This window comes from Anticarsia gemmatalis, chromosome Z, assembly GCF_050436995.1.
Source record: "Anticarsia gemmatalis isolate Benzon Research Colony breed Stoneville strain chromosome Z, ilAntGemm2 primary, whole genome shotgun sequence".
NCBI lineage: Eukaryota > Metazoa > Arthropoda > Insecta > Lepidoptera > Erebidae > Anticarsia > Anticarsia gemmatalis.
Window position 1 is genome coordinate 18,971,228 of NC_134776.1, and position 23,413 is coordinate 18,994,640.

General features: G+C 34.9%; 1 protein-coding gene across 1 annotated transcript; it reads left to right on the top strand.

Moving 5' to 3' along the window:
- The first annotated feature begins 11,885 nt into the window (after positions 1-11,885).
- LOC142986503 (deformed epidermal autoregulatory factor 1-like) lies at positions 11,886-23,407 on the top strand. Its single transcript, XM_076135019.1, has 4 exons — positions 11,886-12,194; positions 14,647-14,879; positions 16,689-16,883; positions 17,078-23,407. Exons 2-3 carry the CDS (start codon positions 14,658-14,660, stop codon positions 16,878-16,880), a joined length of 414 nt encoding a protein of 137 aa, XP_075991134.1. The 5' UTR covers positions 11,886-12,194; positions 14,647-14,657; the 3' UTR covers positions 16,881-16,883; positions 17,078-23,407.
- The last annotated feature ends 6 nt before the right edge of the window (positions 23,408-23,413 follow it).

The window sequence follows — 23,413 nt, forward strand, 5'->3', positions numbered from 1 at the left end:
TGTGCGGAAACGAGTGAAAGCTTTTGTGCTTTGCCCTGTATTCCGTGCGGAATCGAGTCTGGATAGAAAAGAGCAGTTTGAAATTAATGAGTTCGATGAATCTTTTGTTCTGTCTGGTTGTTGTTGTCCTATTGCGCGGTCCATCTTTTGAAATGGAGGTAAAAGGTTAGAGCAGGTCATCGAAATATGCAGGCGATTGGGTAAAGTAAATTCAAGTTCAAAGAATTATTCAAGTAGCTAAATTCGTGGATCAACAACTAAAGGCGCAGATCGTTGAGTACTATAAATCCGTAGGACATTCAAATGCGTGCCGGTAGGATGGAGTGAATCTGTAGGTCATCCAAATACGCATACGGATAGGGCGAATTCACGGGTGAGCCAAATATGTGGATGGGTAGGGTGTGTCCGTGAGTGCTCGAAATACGCAGACTGATAGGTGAGTCCGTGGGTTCTCAAATACGGAGACGGGTAGGGCAAGTCCATGGGTCCTCCAGGTACGCCGACGGATAGGGTGGGTCCGTCGGCCAAATACGTCCATGGATAGAATGGGTCCATGGGTCATCCAAATATGCAGACGAAAGGGTGGATCCTACGGTCATTAAAATGTGTAATTGGTTAACGAGAGTGAACCGTTGGCTACTATAAAGTGTAAGCGTATGAGTAACAAGACGAAAATTATGAATATTGTGCTAAGGTTTTGTTGCGATAATCACATTCTTATGTACCTCGAAGAACACGTAAGCCGTCGGTCGTGCGCCAGAACTTTCTAGAGAGCGTACCTGTGTATTGTGCAGAAGCTTGGACAGTATGAACAAAGTCCTGCAGCCGAATATCGGCCAGGAGAACATTATTACTCTAGCAGAATTAATTTAGATCATGAATCAAATGAGAATATATACTTACCATTATATGAGGCAATACATGTTATTTTTATGATGCGGTCGAATCCAATTTCTATAGTCGTTTACACACAATGTGTAAACGACTATAGAAATTATTAATTTCCGTATTATATTTATCAAATTAAGATAATAACATAATAATGGCATTGTCAACTGTCGCAACTGTCGCGTGACAGCTGACACTGTCATTGTTGCCATTGAATGGCGCTGTTTATGTTTATTTTTATTCACTTTTGTGCCATTTGCAAGTGGAAAAATTGTTTTTTGTGTGTGAGATAATTTATAAAAAAAAAACTTGCAACATGATTGGCACGTGACAAAATTGCTATGGTCATTCGAGCATTATTTTATTGATAGTATTTTTTTTTATTTATATACTGTCCCACTGCTGGGCAAGGGTCCTACCGAACGAGGGAGAGGCTAGGTTAGCTATTTTTTAGTTTATTTACCCTGTTTCTGCGTCCCACTGCAGAGCAAAGGCCACTCCCTTGAATTTCAAGTCCTCTTGGTCGATTGCTGCGTCCGGCCCTCCATCCAGGAACGCGGCCAGATCATCCCGTCATCTCTGTTAAATTATTTTATGATTTTTATTGTTGTGTTATTTAATCAATATTGCTGTAAGGCAATCTTGGGGAAAATCCCGGGTCGTTACTATACTCGCTGGGGATCTGTTTCTTGAAAAGTACTAATAGTATTAGGTCCTGCGCATGACCTACATCCTGAAATCGTTTTGTAACTATGTAGAGACTCATGAGCATTGGCCCAGTTCCTATAAAACTGGCCATGGCGACATATAAGTCAGCAGGATTATTGTTATTATTATATTATTTGAAACCTATACTACGTGATGCCACAAACTAGACAAGCCCGAAAGTTATATGTTTTAGTAATGTTAATTATTAAAATAATATCTAGTTTCAATCCAGAATACGGACCTTGCTCTCCGAGCTAGCCCGGGCATCGGGTGGTTGCATTGATTAAAGGGGGAGTCCACGTCCCGCGCGCCCCGCTCCTCTTGCATATAGCGTCTGTAACCTGATGTACTCTGCAACTATAAATTATTATTGCGTTATGAAATTATAGAGAAGCCAAAGTAATGATTATGTGTTTTTTTGACAAAGGGGTTATGAAGAACGATATATTGGGTAATGGGTATACGACTGTGATCGTAACGACATTTGATTTATTTTATGCAAAATTTTGGCCAGCATATGAACTTTGCAGGAAACGTAGCGTCGTAGCATTCGTTGGTCTCTGCCTGTCCCGTTGGGAATAGGGCGCGATATTATGTAGTCATGTTCACAGATTCGCAATGGTAGTGGTCGCTTGAAATTCGACTTAAATACTTCGATTTTTATTTTGGAGTTTCTAAACTATAAATATAGTGGAATTAAATGATGGGCCCTGATGGGAAACTACTTTGTACATTAATGATACTAAAGCTGTATGGAAAAAAATAACATGCTTCGATAATTGTTTTTTATGTTAAAATATCTTTATTCGGAGCTTATTAATTAACATTTTTGCTAAAATAAAAATCATATTTTGTCATGACAATTGGACCACTGTTAAGTGTAAAGTCGTGTAAAAATTAAAATTAATTATCTTAGTTTTTATTTCATTATCACTACTGATATTATGCGGCCTTAAAATTATGTTAAATTTAAATGCTTAAAACAATTTGGTTGTTTGTTATTATTTTTGCTTAGGGGCAAAACGTAGACATAAATTAATTTTAAAGGTATAAAATTTTGCTCGGGTGGTTTCATACTTATAAAAGTTACTATGGATTAGTGCAAAAAAAGTGTATCGTATTTTATTTTTGTTTTATGAGTACTTTTCCCGGTTAATGTGAGCGTATCATTAATTATCATAAGTGACCTATATGAATAAATAATGAGATTTCTTATCTCACTTCTCCGTGCTGTAGGTACAGCATGCACGCATATATACCTAAAAAGGATTCAAATTTTTTCTTCACCTCCTTAACATTCCTGAGAGAATGCTAAAATGCTATGTTCTGCAATCCTCATATCAGCCCTAACCTGACCCAGCTACCAGATAACGCGGCACCATAAATCACGGGAGCCATCACGACATTTCACGGTCTAGTTCGAGCTCGGCTGTATATCAGCTGGTGCTGTATGCTCTTGAACTATGCTTTTGTACTTTTAATGTTTTTTGATGACATGATGAAATGGAAATTCGGTCGTTGTAATAATGTATAAAAACTTTTTCTTTTAAAATTCAAATATATTTTTAAATACATAGTTAGTAATTTCCTTTGTCCGTTTTTTATTCTCGATAAGTAAAGATTGGAGATAGCAAGCAGTTTCGATTGTTTTAAAACAGAATATCGCCTACCAATATTATCAACTAAGACATAGTTTAGAGTACTCTTAACTTTAGTTGTATGTTATGTCACAGTGTTTTGTAATGATAGTAGTATTAATACAGATTTTTTAAAAAAGGTCGTGATTTTTTTTTATGAACTATAACTTTTCTTGAAAAACATCTTATACCTATACTAGGGACAAGAAGGTGTGTTAGAGCTCAAATTTAGAGCACACCTAATTAATTATTTACGATATTTTTTTTCTTCAGTCCTCAAAAGCTCTAAGTCCATAGTGTCGGACACCAATTAGGCAACATTGTATTGCCAATTAATATATTTTTTAATCAAATTAGAAGTAATAAAATGTGCAACACGCATGTCTTTGGCGCAGCAGCCGCCCTGGAAACTTCCACGTCAGCGCGGTGTGCGTACATCCGGTCTGCTCATAAATCAATAAAGTGCAACCTCATCCCACTGTGACCTGCGACCAGCGGCGCTTCTCGCCAACGCCCTTTACATGAATATTAAGAACTATCATTAGCTAAAAAATATTTTTTTTCCAAATTTCGTAAACCAATTACTCGTCTTTTGGATGACGGATCTTTCCTTCGTAAATAAATTATCATATTTTTTCGTAAGTACGGAAAATTTATGAAGAAAAAACTGAAATGAAATTGATTATATTTTTTTTTATTTACTAACTCGCACTTAGCCAGCGTGGTGAACTCAACACATTACCACTTCCTTGTTTGGGAGAAGAACTTGCCCAGCAGTGGGACAGAAAATTTGTTTAGGTAACCTAGACTACGCTCAAAACTCATTTAATACGATTTGTCACGTTTCTTTAACAAATAGGCTTGAGAAAGTATTTGTCAAATTCTTAAGGTTTTTGCTTCCGTTCAATGCTCATAAAGGTTTGTTAATTTTGACGATGATGCTATATGCTATATGCTGAAAAAACAACATTAAGGATTTTAAAACTTTTTTCTATATAAACTAAAGTAGTACTAACTTCGACTTTTACTGACGGTAGTTACAATTTATGACTATTCATGACAAATATCGACATTTGATAATTGCTTAAATTTGCTATATTATTAAAATACTCGACAAAAATATGACTTACCGATATATCAACGCACAGCCCACCCTACTAAGATAGAGGTCGAAATTTTGCACCGCGCTTCCCTGGGAGCGAAGCTTAAAACGTGAAACTTTAGAAATAAGTAAACGTTTAAGCGTTTTTGGCAAATCATCAATCATCAAAGGTGTAAGAATAGGGGACGAAATTATATTTTTATGTGTAAATTATTTAAGAGTGTAAAGATTTCTATTTGTGTACCAAATTAAATATAAATCATAACATAATCGTTTTTAAAAAAATATTCTCTAGCTAATTTAAATGAGACGGAATTGTTTAGGGGAGTTTTTGGAGCTAAAAGCGTGAAACTTACTGTTTAGGTCTTTAAATACAAATAAATAATAACGTGCTTTAGTGTTATGAAAAATAGTTTTTAAGGGATTTATAAATGTTGACGTGTTTATTTGTTTTAAAAAAATCATAACCTCTGTTAAAATATAGGGTTAGAAAATTTTAATGTTAGATCTTTTTTAAATGGAGTCGATTTAATTTTCATGACATTTTGTGTAGAAATAATTGAAAATCTGGTTTCTATTTTCGAAAATATCTGTTTGATTTTCCCAAAGTATACGCGAAGGGACCCACGCGGGTCTGCTAGTTATCTATGGTCATTATAGTTTTTATATTTATTATATTTTTCGTAGGTACACTCATTAGCCATGTTACGATTCATTGGCGAAAAATTATCTTACTTTATCCTAATGGTAGGAGTTCTCGATTTGTAACGAATGTTATTGCACCTTATAAATATATATTTTTTATAATTATTAGGCTTTTATCCATATTTAAAGCATTTGTGGATTCAGAACAAAGTTCGATTACACGCTTTAAAAAATTTAAGAAAGTCTATCTGTGCTTTGAACGAAACATTTTTTGCGACTTGTTCTATTTTATTTTGCCATCATGTTCTTATTCTTGATGAGTAAAAAAATGTGTAATATTTCTATCACATTTTTTTTTCAATTTAACCTATTTCGATGTCCTACTCCTGGGAAGGCCTCTCCATCCGATTTCCAAACCCCTATTAATAAAAAAAACTATAATTATGAAATTAATTTGCAAGTGATAATTTCCTTTGTTCTCTGATGGCTCACGGGAGGCTGTAGGGCGCGGACATCCGGGCCATAAATCAATACTGCATCTCCCCCTTGCACCCGCCACCTGCGCGACGTGCGTCAGTAACGCACCCCCATTTTATATTCACCACACCCTTGTCTGAAACTAAATAATTATTACGTAATTTTTATTACCATAAAAATCGTAGGTTTATGGAATATACCAGAGATCGCCGTTTGTGTTCATGTTCCCATAGAATGTCATATGCCAGTTTACCAAATTTGACAGGGCTGCTAATGATAACATTCAAAAAAATTGCGAAACCTCACAACACTTTATACAATCAGGAATCAAACCCGAGAGCAACATTTGACAAATCACAATGATCGGCATTTGCACGCAAATTGCAAAGGCATCACGATTAAAAAAAATATTCATTATGATTAATTTTTTAAAACTCACTCGAATTTAAACCCTTTCAAGAACAATGTTTAACATGACATTTTCTAAACACACGACTTAAATGTTCTAATCCGTATTTTTAGTATATTCCCTCAAATCTAAGAGTCATAATTAGTCATAAATGATTTTACCTTATAATGTAGCTTAATCATTTAAAAAATCCTAAGATCGTCTGAATTCGAAACAGCTCCTAGCGCACAGTTTTTAGTCTTCAAATATAAAATCTCTGTATAAAAAAAATATTAACATGCATAGGTAATATAACACCTGTTTTAGTCGATGGTATAGGCAAAGTTGTTAGAAATACACCAGCGTTTCACCATTTACAATGTTAGACCCATATTCTAGGGAGTGAGCCTTTTACTATATACCGAGCACGTTACCAAACTCAGAACTACTGTTGAGGATATTCTAATATAAATTAGAAAAATACCAATATAGCACTTTGTTCCACCTTGGAATCAAAACCGGAACGTTGTGGTAAGTAGTCGGATACACTATTAATGGCGCCGAAGAGGCAGCTAAAAATATAAATCAATCGTTCATTTTTTATGACCACATTGCTGGGTCTTATATTCATGAACCTTCCTTCACACCCTATACTTTCCCAAATCAAAAATACTTGTAACATATACTTCTTTAAATTTACAACCGAATTGCAATATTTTCCAAATTAAAATACTAATTTCTTAGAGTTATATTAAAAATGTTGATCACTGTGTAGGAAAGAAACCTACAAAGACATACAGTTGTATTTCATTCGATATTGTATTAAGCGATTTATTTCTACTGTAGGGGTAGCATTGCCAAATATAGTTACTGTATGAATCAATAAACCCCCCACATGCAAGTGGGAGTCGTCTGCGTCAGCAACTGGCAGCCATTTTGTGACCATCTAAAAATATACTTTATTATTGGAACCAAAGAAAACAACAATTGTATTATTTACTCATATTTTTCTTATAGGTCTCGCTTGGGTAAAAAAATCGTATTTTCAATTTAACAGTGATTTCAAATGTTTATACATTTATATTCATGATAACCATAAATATTTTTTACTAGAAGTAAAAAAAATACTGACTGAACATGAGAAATAATCTTTAGAGGTGTTGAAATGGCAGGCAAAAAAATTTTAAACATTTAAGAAATAATATACACGGTCATTTAGTAAATAACCAAAATCACATAAGTTATTATTAGAGTAATTTTTGTATTTATATTTTTATTTAATTTGTTTTATTTAACAAAAAAATAATGACTACAAATATCGAATACCGATCAAATTGATTTTTTAATGATATTTATATGCCTAAAAAAGAACAATTGAGTTGGTAAAGATATTTTACCCCGACTTGTGAATTAGCTGGAGCCAATTTTCCAAACATATTTCTTACAAAGAAAATCCTCCAAAAATAGCTTAGTTATTGCACACCACTTATACAACTTAGAAACCATAATGATTAATGATTGATTTAAAGAAGTATTAAATTAACAAAATTATTCAAAACAATAATAATCCCTACATATGTATATTATACATAAATGCAAAAGTAACTCTGTATATCTGCCTATCTTTTTCTTCTTTATGCCTAAACTAATGAACCAATTTGTCTGACATTAATTTGGAACTTGGGAAAGACTTAAGATAGTTTTTATTCCAGAAATCCTACGGGAACGCAAATTATACGAATAATAAGCATAGCATAATAGCATTCGAACGGAATCAAAGGGTGAGATAGCTATAAATATTTTTATTCTAGGTACCTACTTACTACGTGGTTTTGAATAATTTCACAGAAGTAAGTAAGTAAGCATCCCTAATGTTGAAAAGAAAAAATACTTTTCGCTCTCGCAATCACGTTCCCATATCAGAGCTTAACGCAGTGAAAAAGGTGTCAATTATTTTTATTCAATTTATTTAAATTTTCTTTACTAAAAAGAACATACGGTACCTTTTTATACATTTATTAGTGCAACTTTATGTTGCAATAACTACTCTAGTATAGACCAGTGTAGCCGCGCGGCTTCGCGCGCGTATTACTTAAGAGTAGTAAAAGTTGACTTTCTCTACTCTTTCCTATTTAATTCGCTAGGGGATGATGTTCTAGAAACACATATTTCTTTATATCTATAGATAGATTATTTTAATAACGAATCATTATTTTTTTACCACATAGCATACTAACACAAATACGTATAAATTCTGTGATTTCATTCACAAAATCATTCCTAACCTACCCTAAATGACGTCATCTGAAGAAACCTTCAGCGTCTCCAACACACCCGTCTTTCACGGTCACTGAAAATCGATATTTTCGTTAGCAACGTCTTTCTCCTTATTATAATATGAGTATGTTTGTCGCTCCATCCTTCTGTTCTGTTGTGTTGTCTTTAGATTATTTCGTTCTTGATCTCATCGCAATATTTGCTAATAACAATCACTAGACCGTAACATTATAAAAAGTGTTATTTATCTACATATTAAAATTCGAAATGTTCTCTCTATCTACACCTATGGGAACCAATCGTGATTTTATGTATGTGTGTATGAAATTTTGTCGGTTTTAATCTTTCACGGCTAAACTGATAAGAATGGAATTTGGCACGGATATTTACTTTTTTCATAAATATTTTAAATTACACGCAAGAGACGAACAGATCGGAAAATCTAAAAAAAATGAATTATCATAAAACATTGTGGGTGGTTTTACTATAGACTGATACTATAGACTAAAATTAAGCTCACTATGAATGACTATGATGAACTTAATAATATAAAGCTTAAGAGTGTGTTTGTTTGAGCGCGCTAGTCTTAGAATCGATATTGTATAATGCATTCATTGAGAAGGCTTTAAACCACGCTAAGACTTAAAGGAGTGTAGCAGAAATAAAATAATTTGTGAAGACTGGAAATCTAAAACCCCGCGTGGATAAAATCGCTGGCACCCGCTAGTTTTCGAAGTACATCGACGTAAACAAACCCTCATTTATGTGCATATAAGAGGTAGGGGAACTTGCTCGTATATAAGGGATAACAGGGGGTAACAGACCCTTCCTAGACGAGAGGTCCCGAGGGCAGACTTTCACCCCTTATTATGCCTCGGGAAATTTTGGCAGCCATTTTTAAGCGGCCTTGGCGGCTTACGTTGATAATGAAATATTTATTTATTTAATTTATAATTAGTAATCACACACGTAAAGTGAACATAATTACAGTAAGAAAGATTTATGCGGTAGATAACTCATAATTTAACTTATGGTAGAACTTGTTAGTTATAATTTATCAGTATATATTATGAGTTTATTTAATTTACAAACAGATCATTACTAGATTGCTTGCACTTGAACAATGTCCACTTGGTATAAACATTTAAAATGGTTACAAAATATTTTAATACATTCTGTGGTAACCACTTTCTAGTAACATACAAACTCAACAAATGTTATCATCCTGTCGTTTTAAAAGTATATGAATGGAATGAAAAATTATGAAATACAGTTTAATGATTTCAATTCAGTCACTGAAAAGTGTCATGAGGCTTCTTAGCGAGTTCTACAAAGTTCTCAGAAATTCTTGATATTTCGGGTACATGTTATATTGTGATTTATCACCATGAATTAATGGTGTTTTAAATAAATATGATTAACCTATGATACAATGATATTTATTACATCAATTGTCATAATAATATATGTGTTTGGCATCTACCTTAATAGTTCAAATGCGAAAGTACCCCGACTGCTTGTCTCGTCTTCATCCCTAAAACCACGGGTCCGATTTAAATGAAATTTTGTGTAGATACAGTTTGAGACCCGAGAAAGCACGTGGATTAGTTTTCATCACGGAAATTGCACGGGAACGCGAATTATGTCTGTAATAAGTTATATAACTGTAGTCCACGCGTACTAAGTCGGGGGCGAAATTAAATATATTTGATACTGAGTATACTAACTGACTGTCTTTCGCATAGATAGCGGAAGCAATTGTCGCACATTATCTTAAAATTTTAAATAGTTTTTCATTGTCTTCTCAGTGATTTTCCATGCTTTCTCTGCACGCATCACGTATTAATATTCCCAGCAAATAATGGCTGGCACATCATTCAAAAATTATACAATTTATTTGTTTCTTATTAATCGACTATTAAGTACAAGTAATTAGACATTTATTATGTACTTTATTATAGATTCTGGTCAGCGTAGATAGGTTTTAGATTTCGAGTCAATTTCAAAATTTTATATCCGATTAAAATTCACTATATTTGTGACGAATAATATTTACGAAAATTATATTGTTCTTTTTACTCACAACTGTGAAATACGTTTCCGCGTTGTGCCAGCATCCTTAACAGTTAGTAGAAAATTACAGGTTTACCAAGTCTTATAGTTCGTAGTCAGAGTTTTGTTCAGAGATTCATTATACATTCATGGTTTTAGAGCCAGTCAACATTACAAGCGTCGAAGGCGCGTTTGCAACTCCAAACATTTTCTTCAGGCTTACGCGTGTTACATAAGAATATTTTTTTCAGGCCGTACACATGCTTGAAAAAAAATTGCAGCAGTAAACGCGTGTTTATCGCTTGTTACCTGAACAAGTTTTTATAAACAAGCAACGCGGCGTTTCTAACCATCGCTTATACACCCAAATAACGTCTTCGCCGCCTCAAGTTTACGCTTAGAGGTCGTTCACCCTCGGGTTTTACGAGCTTTGCCAAGGCCGAGGAATTCGGGACGTCCCTGACCTTACCTTTATAAACACGCACTTTAGCATTACGAAAACAATTTAGTCACTTTTGGGCCGTTTTATGAATTGTCAGTTTTCTAATTAGGAAAATGGATTGTTTTGACGTTATTTCAGTAATTGTTACTAATTCTAAACTATGCCAAAAAAAAATTATGAAAAATTATGGTATTTTTGGTAATTATAAACTTAACAGTGGTCTAAAATTAGGTACACTTAAAAACATGTTTAAAGAATGGTAGTATTAGTATTCAAATTAATTAATTACTGGCCTATAACGCCGATTTTTTTTTTATCTGAAATGATTTTTTTTATTTCTTCAAAGGATCAAAAGTCGGTTGCACCTTTAGACAAAGTTATCCTAAAATGTTGCGTCCTAATCTTAAAAAGAACATGCAAAAAAAATATTTTTTACATAATTTTATTTGTTTCTAAAAACGGCTTTTTTATCTAAACAAATTTTTTGACTACATATATTATACCTGTCTATTATAAACAATATAACACCAACACCAAAATAATTTAAAACTAGACTCCAGATATTTTAAATACTAACTAGTACACTTAGGTTCCGGTAGGCCAAAATGAAAACCCCGTTGTTGCCCGTCGGATACGTGTTCCGCTCCGCTTATAACGGTTTACCTTGCATGTATAGAAGTTTATTCGTATAATTAACAAAATAGCGTCTTCTAAAGTCAATTTAAATTGTTATTACCCAAATAATATAAATATTTTCGTTACTTTTGCAAAAAAAAATCCGTGTAATGTAATACGGAAAATACTCGCCGTAAAAAATATTTTTGCTTCGTAGGAATAATGTAGCTTTTTATCAGTACATGTTTTAAGTAAATTTTAATTTTTGTTTTATTTAAACATTTACGTAAAAAAAATGTTTGCGGATTAGTCTGACCAAAAAAAAACCTTTTCTTGCCAAATTTTAAGTCCTGACCAATCTCACACAACTATTATAAAATAATTATTTATTTATTTATTTAGTGCGTTCTAGAATATTTCACGATCAATAAAGCTCTCTTTAAGCCCTACCCACGGACGTGGGCGACAGCGCTAGAGTGAGGCAGACATTATAATTTTGGTCCATGCGGGAAGAGTACGGTCGCAGGGGTGGCGCTCAAAGTTCGTAAGCTCGCTGAAACCTCATACCATTTACCTCATTCCACCGAGGGGGAAAGCCGGGTCAGCGAGCTAGGGTATAAAAGCCGGGACCCCGGCATCGGAGATTCATTTTAGTTCCCTCAGTTCTTCAGTTCAGTCGTCTAATAATTTCTCTCCGTTTTTCAAGCGTTCTGCTTCCTAAATCATTCTTCTTCAGCATCATTTAAATAATTTCGCGTTAAATTCAACTTTCTTCTAATAAATTCATTCAGTTATGGGGAATTCGGCTGTTTTTGGGTTGCTTTCATTCGTATTTTCCGTTAAAGGGTTCAGTTTAATATCCTTTGGGGTGCTTAGGCGAGGAGAGATGTACGCGTTGGTACTTCATAGGATAACTTAAATTCAGTTCGCGGCGGATTAGGTACCATGGAGCCATACCATCAGGTGCGTATTACTCAGAAATGTGTATAAGGCGTGCAGGAAATAATATGTTGTCTTGAGGAAACTTAACGGTGACAACGAATCTTGACAACTTATTTTCTGAAAGTCTTGTATGTATTTTTGTTTTAAAACCCCTCCAAAAATCCTTTTCCTGGTCGTTCAGAGATCTAAAGTTTGTCGTGAGGATACTTAACGGTGACAACGAATCTCGACAACTTTGTGTCTGAAAGTCATATTCCTACTTGGTCTTGTCCAATAAATTCGCGGATTCGAATTAAATTCTCCTTTCTCTAAAGTCCTTTTTTAATCGGGTGTAACATTTATTTCCTCCAAAAATAAAATATTCCTCCTTATTTGTGTCGAAATAAGCCGAAATTCCGGCTTTCGTTTCTCCATTGCTGGAAATATCCTTTCTTCAAAGCTCTTTCCCTTTTTGGGAATAAGTGACTTGACTGGCTTGGTGTTAAATGTGGACTCTAAGTTGTTCTAAAATTCCAAATCCATTATTCGCACATTAACCGTCGCAGTTGTGCACGGGTGCCTAAATTCCCTATAATTATTCCTGAAATCAAAAGCGTAGCTTTTACGATTTGAGGTACAGGAATAATTCACATAAGAAATGAAAAGTTGTCGTGAGGATACTTAACAGTGACAACGAATCTCGACAACTTGGTTTCTGAAATTCTTATTCCTGCTTAGATCTTGTCCAATAAATTCGCCGAATCAAATTAAATCACTCTTCTCTTTCTCTAAAGTTCAATAATATTATTTTACGGGTGTAACATTTAATTCCTCCAACAATAAAATATTCCTCCTTATTTGTGTCGAAATAAGCCGAAATTCCGGCTTTCGCTTCTCCATTACTGCAAATATCCTAACCTCTTTTCCATTTTTGGGAACAAGTGACTTGTCTGCCTTAGGGCTAAATGTGAACTCTTAGTTGTTCTAAAACTCCAAATCCATTCTTCGCACAGTGTCCGTCACAGTTGTGCTCGGGTGGATAAATTCTCTCTTAAATATTTTTTCCAAACCAAGCTAATTGTATAGTATCTGTGGTTCCAAAAAACGAATAAGTCGTGTAGGAAAACTAAAGTGGTCGTGAGGATACCTAACGGTGCCAACGAATCTCGACAACTTGTTTTCTGAAATTCTTATTCCTACTTAGGTCTTGTCCAATAAATTCGCGGAATCAAATTAAATCTCTCCTCTTCTCTCTAAAGTTGAATAATATTGTTTTACCGGTGTAACATTTAATTCCTCCAAAAATAAAATATTCCTCCTTATTTGTGTCGAAATAAGCCGAAACTCCGGCTTTCGCTTCTCCATCGCTGGAAATTTCTAAATTTCAAAGCTCTTTCCATTTTTGGGAATAAGTGACTTGTCTGCCTTGGGTCTAAATGTGGACTCTAAGTTGTTCTAAAATTCCAAATCCATTCTTTGCACAGTAACCGTCGCAATTGTGCACGGGTGCATTGTCGTGCGAAAGAAGCACAGTTGGGAATTATATTTCCACCGTTTATTATTCTGTGCAACTCTCAACTCTTCTGGAACTTTTCTAGTGACATCTTTTACTTTATCGTGGATAAAGTCCCCTCGGTGACTCGGTAAAGCCGTGAGTATCTCAGCCGACGGGAAGATTTATTTCCCGAATTGGCTTTTTTCCCAATCTATCTCCACTGCTATATCGTCTGTATGACTCTGTAAAGTCCTCAAATGATCAGATTAAAAAAAAAACTTTCTTTTAAATCCCTTTGTGGATAAATTCTCTCTTAAATATTTTTTCCGAATCAAGCTAATTGCTTAGTATCTGTGGTTCCATTAAACGAATAAGTAGTGTAGGAAAACCAAAGTGGTCGTGAGGATACCTAACGGTGCCAACGAATCTCGACAACTTGTTTTCTGAAATTCTTATTCCTACTTAGGTCTTGTCCAATAAATTCGCATCTCCACTGCTATATCGTCTATATGGCTCTGTAATGTCCTCAAATGATCAGTTTTTAAATAAACTTTCTATTTAATCCCTTCGTGGATAGAAAGGACCCTCTCTCCTCAATTATTTTGCCGAGTTCAACTCGCGCTAATGCTGCGGCATAAGCTGTGGTTCCAAAAAGCAGGAATAAGTCATGTAGGAAAACCAAAGTGGTAACCTAACCTAACCTAACGGTGCCAACGAATCTCGACAACTTGTTTTCTGAAATTCTTATTCCAATATCCAAGTCGAAAGGTTATTCAGGCACTAAATTCCCGATAATTATTCCCGAAATAAAAAGCGAAGCTCTTATGACTTCAAATACAGGAATAATGCGTATAAGAAATGGAAAGTTGTCGTGAGGATACTTAACAGTGCCAACGAATCTCGACAACTTGATTTCTGAAAGTCTTATAACCTTATTTGAAAGTCACGAGTTGCTTTGCATTTTTCTTTTGAAATTCTAATAGTGTTTATTGTTCGCAGGGCTCCCTGATATGAGCGGCGTGCTCAAACGTCTCGACGACATCGGGCAAACGCTCGTGAGACTAGCGGGCGAGCTGAAGCAGTGCGTGGAAGATGTGCGGGTCGTCAGTACGCGGCAACTGGAGCGGCTCGAGCAGGAACGAGCGTCAGCGTTACTCGCAGCAAGCGTGGAAGGCCACGTAGACGCCGAACAGGTGTCCTTACACAACGTGGACGACACAGAAGCTAAGAAAGTAAGTGTCTTTTCACTGACAGCGCTCCTGCAGTTCCTGAGGTCAGCTGGTTCCGGGTCGACATCGTTTTGTTTGCTGCACCCACTCTACAAACTTACTCTATTTGAAACTAGTGGAATAATATCCACAATTAATCAAATATTGCCTTTTATTGTGTCAAAATGTAGGGTGCAGCAATCATTACGATTTAAATCATGCTTTACCATCTCATTCTTCTCAAAATGTCTTTAAATACTTGCTTTTCTTAACAGTTCATAAGTATTAACTTCTCATTGAATTAATAATTCGCTGAACATTTATCGCGAAGCAGCCTTTCCCTCTAAAAACATGGATCAGTTGGTTGAGAACAGAAAGTTGGTTAGAGGATACCTCACGGTGGCAACGAATCTAACAACTTGCTTCTCTGGCGACTGCTTTACATTTCTATGGAAAGGTGAAGATAAGGCTAAAATAGGGGCGTTGATAACGTCTCTATCTGGTCCGTGCTAGTTTTTGAACATAGGGACTCATTAACACATAACTCTAAGTCAATCCGATTTGGGATAAAAATGTTTCAGAAATAATAATAACTTCTTTAGATCTTGATCTGCAAGAAATATGTTAGAACTTTGCGATGAGCAGTGCTTAATATTTTTTGCCCATATCGGATTGAAATAGACATTACACGTTTGCTTTTCAGCGCTTTATTTCTTTATAAATTTCAGCATTTTCTGATGGCAGTTATCCAGCAGCTTTACAGAGTGGAAAAAAATGATGGGCCATGGACGGAAACTAGTTAAAATATTAAAGATACCTTAATTCACTGAAATAAACATACTTTAATCTTTTTAAATTAACTATTAAAATTCAAAGTCATTGCATTCAGTTTTTTCTGATAATTCCTACATTAGCCGCGAATCGAACGAGCGAATTTTTAAGAAGTCTACTTTTGCTATTCTATTCAATTTTTTTCTGATTACTTACATTAGTCGGGAATTCAAATCGCGATTTTTTTTAACAAGTCAAAGTTCAATATTTGCTTAAATATAGAATCAATAAAGTCAATTGATAGAGTTTTATAGATGCAGGATCATACAAACAAATACCTCCATGGCCCGTCATTTTCTTCCAACCTGTATATTTTCAATTGTTTATAAATTGTCTTCAAATATGTTAATCGGGTTTTACGCGACAGTAATATTACTTGAGACTACATAAACTTTTTACAAATCAGCATTAATTATCATCATAATATAATCCGCGCTATATGGAATCATCATGATAGGATAGCAAATGTTCTCGTACTAAAAGATATTGGTAATATTATCACCCTAATCGGTTGGCTTTAAGCAACAATATATAACAATTAATAATTTGCGGAAATTACCTCAGTTGTATAACGTAAATAATTACAAGTAACTTCAGTAATGTTAAATCTCGCTTCGTAACTTTACAAAGATTTCGGATCTTTCTATAACTCAATATCTTAAGCTGTAACTATCGTACTCGATGTAACCTTCCATTGGTTAGTTGCGAAAATACATGATTGATTTTAATAATCTAGCTTTATATATAATAATAATTGTTCAGATATCTAATCAACGGTGTACGAAAGTTGACGTTAGAATTAGTCGCGAATTAGTTAATATAATATAATTTATTACGGATTAGTACCAACTTAATAAAAATCAATTATCATAAATAATTATTATCGTAACACATGATCCAGTCGTACGGGGTAGTGTTCTGATTCGCTTCAACTCTCGTAAACTAGTCGGTTAGATTGACTTTTTATTCTACAAATGATTACAATGATAACGTTTGTCGTAGTGCGCGAATTGTAATCGCGAGGCATCTGCCGAGTGCTCCCTCTGTCGCCGCACTCCGTATTGTTCCACGTATTGTCAGAAGAAGGATTGGGCAGCGCATCAGATTGAATGCCTGCGCACCGTGCCAACTCTCCATGCAGAGGCACAACAGCATCAGTCCATCATGCTTATCGTTGAGAGTCAACATCAGTAGAGGGTTAGTTTACTACTTGTCTTCTTGTCTACCTTTTTTTGGTACTCGTCCGCTACACCCCAACCTACTAACTTATAAAGTACCACCAGAAGCTTATAATGCTTTCTACTATATAACTATATTAAAGAAATGTCGATTGTGGAGCTTTCACTTGGAATAGTTTTCGAAATCCTATAGAGACACATTTGTAATTGCAGATGGGTATCGTCGAGATCTTTGTCGCCTTCAACATCGGCTATAACATCAGCACGCCAACAGTCGGGCAATTAACAAATTACCTCTCGCTGCAATATTTGTTTTAGTTAACCTTTTTAATTAAAATAAGTTAGTGTAAGTCGGTGTTAGGTTAAGTGAGTGTTAGGTTAGGTGTAGGTTGCAGGTCAAGTCAGTTCAAGGCGTTTGGGACTTTCGTGATCTGCAACCTACTTAGTTCTTAAGGGCATGTTGTAAAACCATGCGTCATCCTTGTTTTACTAATATTTCCCAAAAATTACGGTTTATGGGAAATATTAAACATGTAGGTATCGATTATTGTATCCTCCTGAGTTGCGGGGTATAATAGTCGATACTGAGATTTTAATATTAAGAAAAGTAGTATTCGTGAATCGGTCTTCCGAAATGTACGTAAACAATGCCCATTCCATTAGAACGATCACGCTTGATGTTTTACTGCGTAAGTTTAGGTGGCCTCCGCATTGCATAGACTCAAAGAGGTCTTGACTTAGACAACGTTATTAAGATAGAATGGAAACTTCATTTGCCATCATTGTGACGATAAATGATGGCATCATGTATTTTCTGCGGAGATGGTTCAACATCAACATACGTTGACACTTAGATGCACTGCCACCGTCAAGTGTTACGATGTTATAGATAGAATTGCAATGGTATATAACCAAGTCTGGAGTCATTATTCTCGTTTGACCGTTCGTCTCTTAGTAGGCTGCATTGGAGAGATGAGTACTCAAACACTATCTCTCTTACCTGTCCGTCCGTGTCGACAGCTACCTCCAACGACGTGCGCTTCTACCGTGTTCTAAGTTTAGTGCCATTCTTGCCGTAGGTTTGGAATATGTGAAAAGCTTTGATATCGCACTATATTTCATGAAAGATCATAGTTTATTCAAACAACCGCCGATGAGGCGAACATTCTCGGTGCGGGGCGGGAGCGATAGGGCTCTTATTGAGGAGTGTGGGTTGCATCGACGTCGTTTGTGTTATAATAGGCTGTGGAATTACTTGACCATAGTTAGATTTCAAATATACAGTATTGATCTTCATTTTACTAGAATCGAGGCGAATTGTGCTAGCGGCACTTTTCCTCCCGCAATTGTGCACGTATCCGATTAGCCTGGATGAGTGATTTGAAGATTCTGAGCTCGAGCAAAAGTTGGTTCTGAATGGGTATAAACATGGTATTAGGAAGAGAGCTAAAAAAGCTGAATCACACTATAGAAAAGCTGGATTTTGCTATCTTGAGTCGGATAAGGAACGTTAGGAATAGTACTGGCTACTAAACTTAGTAACACCTGTGGGGTACTCGCGGAAGAGGGTTTGGGAATGGAACCTTCTGATATCGACTGAGTTCTTAGTAATGACAGGGTGTTTCACTCCCAAAAGAGGGATTCGCGTTGATTAGATAGTTGACTACATATATTGCCCGGTCAACTAGCCATTCGACTGGCACAGATTTGAAAAAAGATAACATCGCACAGCGTGTCATTTTTCAAATTATTCTGTGTCTTGTTTATATTTTATGGTTTGCGGAGGCCCCCTGCTAGTTATAAGCTTAGTTAGTACTGGTAGGTTAAGTAGTAGTTACAGCTATCTGATTGTCCCTTATGTTTGTAACCGCATACGAGCACGTGTTGGTTACAAGCAAAAGATACAGACTGTAACACTATCCCTTTTACATCTCAAGGGATCGTTATCAAATACAAATGTATATCAACGATCCAGATCTTATCTGTATTTGTCTGTAATTGTTAGCTGTATTCTATTTGTTTTTGATAGTTTTGTTATTGCGTTACCAAACTTTGAGGACATTGTTATGCAGCAAAGGCCATACACTCGAGCATTCATACTGTAAATATACCATATAAGTATTATGTCCATGTGTGCTCTAGTGTTGTAAGTCCTTACTATCATAGCTACGCTCTCGGGAATGGCTTATTATTTACTTAACGAATAGAGAACAATATGTCGGTGACATGGGGCTCGATTCGCTAAGCATAGATGTTGCGATAAAAGTCTGAAACGTGTAGAAAATGATTAAATTATATTATTCTATAATATTTGAGGACAAAACAACACGCGCTAACTGTTTAAATAGCAATTCTTAAGCGGCGAGTACTAACCGCCTATTGCTTTTTTAACATTTAAGCGAGCTCCGCGTGTGTCTCTCATGTCTCCCTGATGATAGCTCGACAAGTCTGAATGTGGTAGTCGGTCATAAAATATATTTAATTCATGTCTCTCTTGTTCTTCCTCGCCCTCTCCTCCTAGCAAGTAATCATACGTTTAAAAATATGTATTATAAGTGAGATGATGAATGAAAGATTATCAATTTTAAATCAACGTCGCTTCAACGCGGCGACGTTGGAATTTTTTGTTTGGGCTGCGTGCGACTCGTTGGGGTCCGTGGGATGTGCGCATAGTGGGATGTGGATATGGCGGGAACCAACGGGTTAGGCACTAGGGGTTTACGGTGGGTACCGGGCCGTGGTCGGCGCTGTAACGATACGATGTGACTGGTCAGACGTCGTCGCGTTATGGATAACCACCACGGCCTAATAAGGGCTGGATTTGAACCCGTCCGCTTGCAGGCGACGTGTAAGTCCCTTCAAGTTAACTAACATTCATAACTTGTGGGGGTAGAACACCTGCTACACGTTAGACTAGAGCGGCCGAGTGCAATTACACCCCTTAACTGATGATTGGAGAAGAATGAAAGGTGAAGAATGAAATATGAATGTATGTGAGCGGGATAGTAAGATCCTTCTTGCAAACATTACATTTTCTACGCTAAATGTAGGTAAATCATAATATTTTTAAATATTGTTTGAATGATGTAAGGTATTGATCTAATTTATTTTGTGTGTGATTGTAAGTAGCAACAGGAACCTATAAAGCGGATGCATTTTTAGCCTTATTGTAATAAATTACTAATTATAAATAATAATTAAATTATACATATTTTGATACGTCTTGTATGTTGTCTTTTTGTTCGTTCGATGTAATAAGTTTTAAAATGTTATTAAATTGTTGATACTTAATAGATATCTAGTTACCATTCTCGAGTGAAATGTATAGTATGTGTAATGTGTTACCAAATATTATTCTATCATCCTAAGTGTTACGCGTGACGTCTAATGTTGTAAATGTTTTGTTTTTGTACATTATCAGTTTCATTTCTTCATGTCCCGCCGCAAAAAATGAATTTATTTATTTATATATTTATTACCGCCTTACGTTAATTAATTTGTCACGACAGTTTGACTAAAGTAACACTAAAAAAACAGCTAGAGACGGCCATTTATTAAAGAAATATCACTTAATTTATTCAAAATTCTTAAATAACTAAGTCCTTCTCAAAGATTCGATAATTATTTTCACATACTAACTTTCCGCCACAAATATGCAATAGTTTTGACTCGACAGTTCGGCCAACCTACCTTTAGAACATCTTGAGGCGGATATCTATTCTAAATATATTACTTTATTTATTTAACTCAGCTCAGCAATACAATAATTGTGACCACATAGCGAGCGCAATATTGCATTGAGAATAAAACCAAATTCGGAAAATTCATTTAAAACATCATATTAATTTTTTTATTGAAAATTTAAATCATTTTATTATTTTCCCATTATGACGTTACAATTTTTTGGCGTTTTTATACAATTAAATTGATTTATGTTTGTACAATATGAAATTATCCAAAATACATACTTATATATATATATTATGTTTATTATATATGTATATTATTGTATATATAAGGGGATGTGTTGTTACGTTGTTGGCCAACACGATCATAAGAACTGTTTCTCATTACCCATTATAAATAATGTTTTAAGTACAGTTGATGGGTAATATTATGGTCGTAGTGGATATTGTTTTTCGTCATTTGTTCTTAGTTCAATATTAAAAGCTTGGATAGGTAATCAGAGGAGGATTTTGAAGGCGTATTTGGTAAAGACCCTAACTAAGCTTAAATATTCGGCTACTAACTTTTGTCGGGAACCAATGGGAGGGGTTATTATTAAATGGACATTAAACAGAAGAAATTCACCTCATTATGTATAATAATCTTTAAGTAATACAAAATTAATAGTTTTATTTAATTTTTAAATAATAATTATTATTGTGGATTATTTGAAAATTATTGATCATCCTCACAAACACATTAATCATCATACTTATTATTAAGAACCGATAGGGATGCTTCGTACCTTTGTTATATTGCTGAAATAAGTTATTATTCCTCACATTAAGTTGACCAGACCTTTGTCTGCAGTACTGTATAATATATTAACTCTTACAAACTGTTACAATATAAATCGCGGATGTGTAGAAATAAGACATGATGTTACGTTATATATCACAATTCAAAATCTTAAATTATGAAATAGTAATCTACAAGTTTGATATAATTTTCTGATACGTGTGTAATTGTCTAGTTATTGTTCAGTCATTCGTTATCGTAAGATGTATATAAATTCACTCTGATTTAGAAATAAAGGATATAAATTTTCAATATAGGTATTAAAAAAATCTCGGATAGTTCACACTAGTTATTTATAGGCGATACTCTCGAGCATTCACATTGTAAATATAGCTTATAAGTATTACGTCCGTGGGTGCTCCTGGGTTGTAAGTCCTAACTAGCGTTTTGTATATATTAAGTAAACGAATAAAGACCCCCACAAAGGGCTCGTTTACAAGTACTTATCATAGAACAATGTAGGTTAAATATTGTCACGATGTACGGTTGTTTCAGTCAAGGGTTTAGGAATGATTAATTCTCTATTTACCTAGATACTTAGGTATTACCATTAGATAACATGAATGTTTATTACCAATGATTAAGCGTTTGAAAAAATATATACTCTAGCTTAAATTAACTGGATAGGTTTTCTCGATTAAACTAAGTTATAAATATACCTAGACAAAAATTAAATCAACCAAATAAACTATACTTAATCAATTTTGTATATTTCGATGTTACGATAAAATTTTAAAATTTTCAACTCTGTAAATGATCGCTGTGTGTAATGTTGTATGTGCGTGTATGTATTTCCACGTTGGTCCACACGATCATAAGAACTGTTCTTCATTACCCATTATAAATAATGTTTTAAGTACAGTTGATGGGTAATATTATGGTCGTAGTGGTGAATGATATTATTTTATTATTTACAAACATTGCTTTTCGTCATTAGTTTTTAGTTTCATATTTGAAGCTCTGATAGGCAATCAAAGGAGGATTTTGAAGGCATATTTGGTAAAGACCCTACTTAGCTTGAATATTCGACTACAAACTTTTTACGAAAACCAATTGAATAGTTTGTCATTATTTTTATTTCAAGATGGACATTGTTGTGTTATGAGAAATACATACACACATGTACAAATAATTTCGATGTCTATCTAATGAAATAATTATCAACATTAAGAATAGAATATACTCGATAGAAATGGTTTAAATAAAAACAATAAAACCATTCGACAAGAGGTAACAGAACAAGTTAAATAATAAATATAATTGAATGTAAGGACATTGCGGTGTAGACATAAGACACATTGTAACGAATATACTTCACATTGAAAATCTTAATATATGTAATAATAATAATAACAAAGGAGTTTGATTTAAATTCTATTATATAGAACTAGTTCCATTCAACCAGTCATAGGATTAGAACGATTTATAAGTAAAATTATGTCAGTGTTATATTTAATGGAGTTAATAAATTAGTGAATTAAATAAAGGTTAGGTTAGAAGATTCGCAATCAGTGTAAAGGCCGCCATTCGGGAACGGTCCATATGACCCAAGCCCATGGGCTCCATACACGATGTCGCGCCAAGCCTAATTCATGGCAATCAGACGTGCTAGCGAGCCGTTCCATTAACATTCATAATGATATAATAATGAGTGCCTCTAGGGCGCGGATTAACCGGCCGCCGTCTTGGGTTCGATTCCCTTGCCGGAAAAAGCGCTATCAGTCTTTTCTAATTGAATTTGAATATTTCTCAATAGTAGCACGGAGTTTGGTATATTGCAATAGGCTCGCTCCCTATTACACGGGACTTAGACATAAAAACCATTTCATACATCTTTGCCAACTCCTTCGAGCTTAACAGGCGTGATATGAAACAAAATGGCGTCTTTTGCTCGAGTCTTTCGATGAATTTTGCATAGACAGGGTGCCAAATGGATCGAGAACGCCTGAATGGCCGCCTTAATAAAAAAAAAGTCTAAATTGTGATCCCCTCGGATAGTTAGTATATGTTAGGTAGGATGGGGGT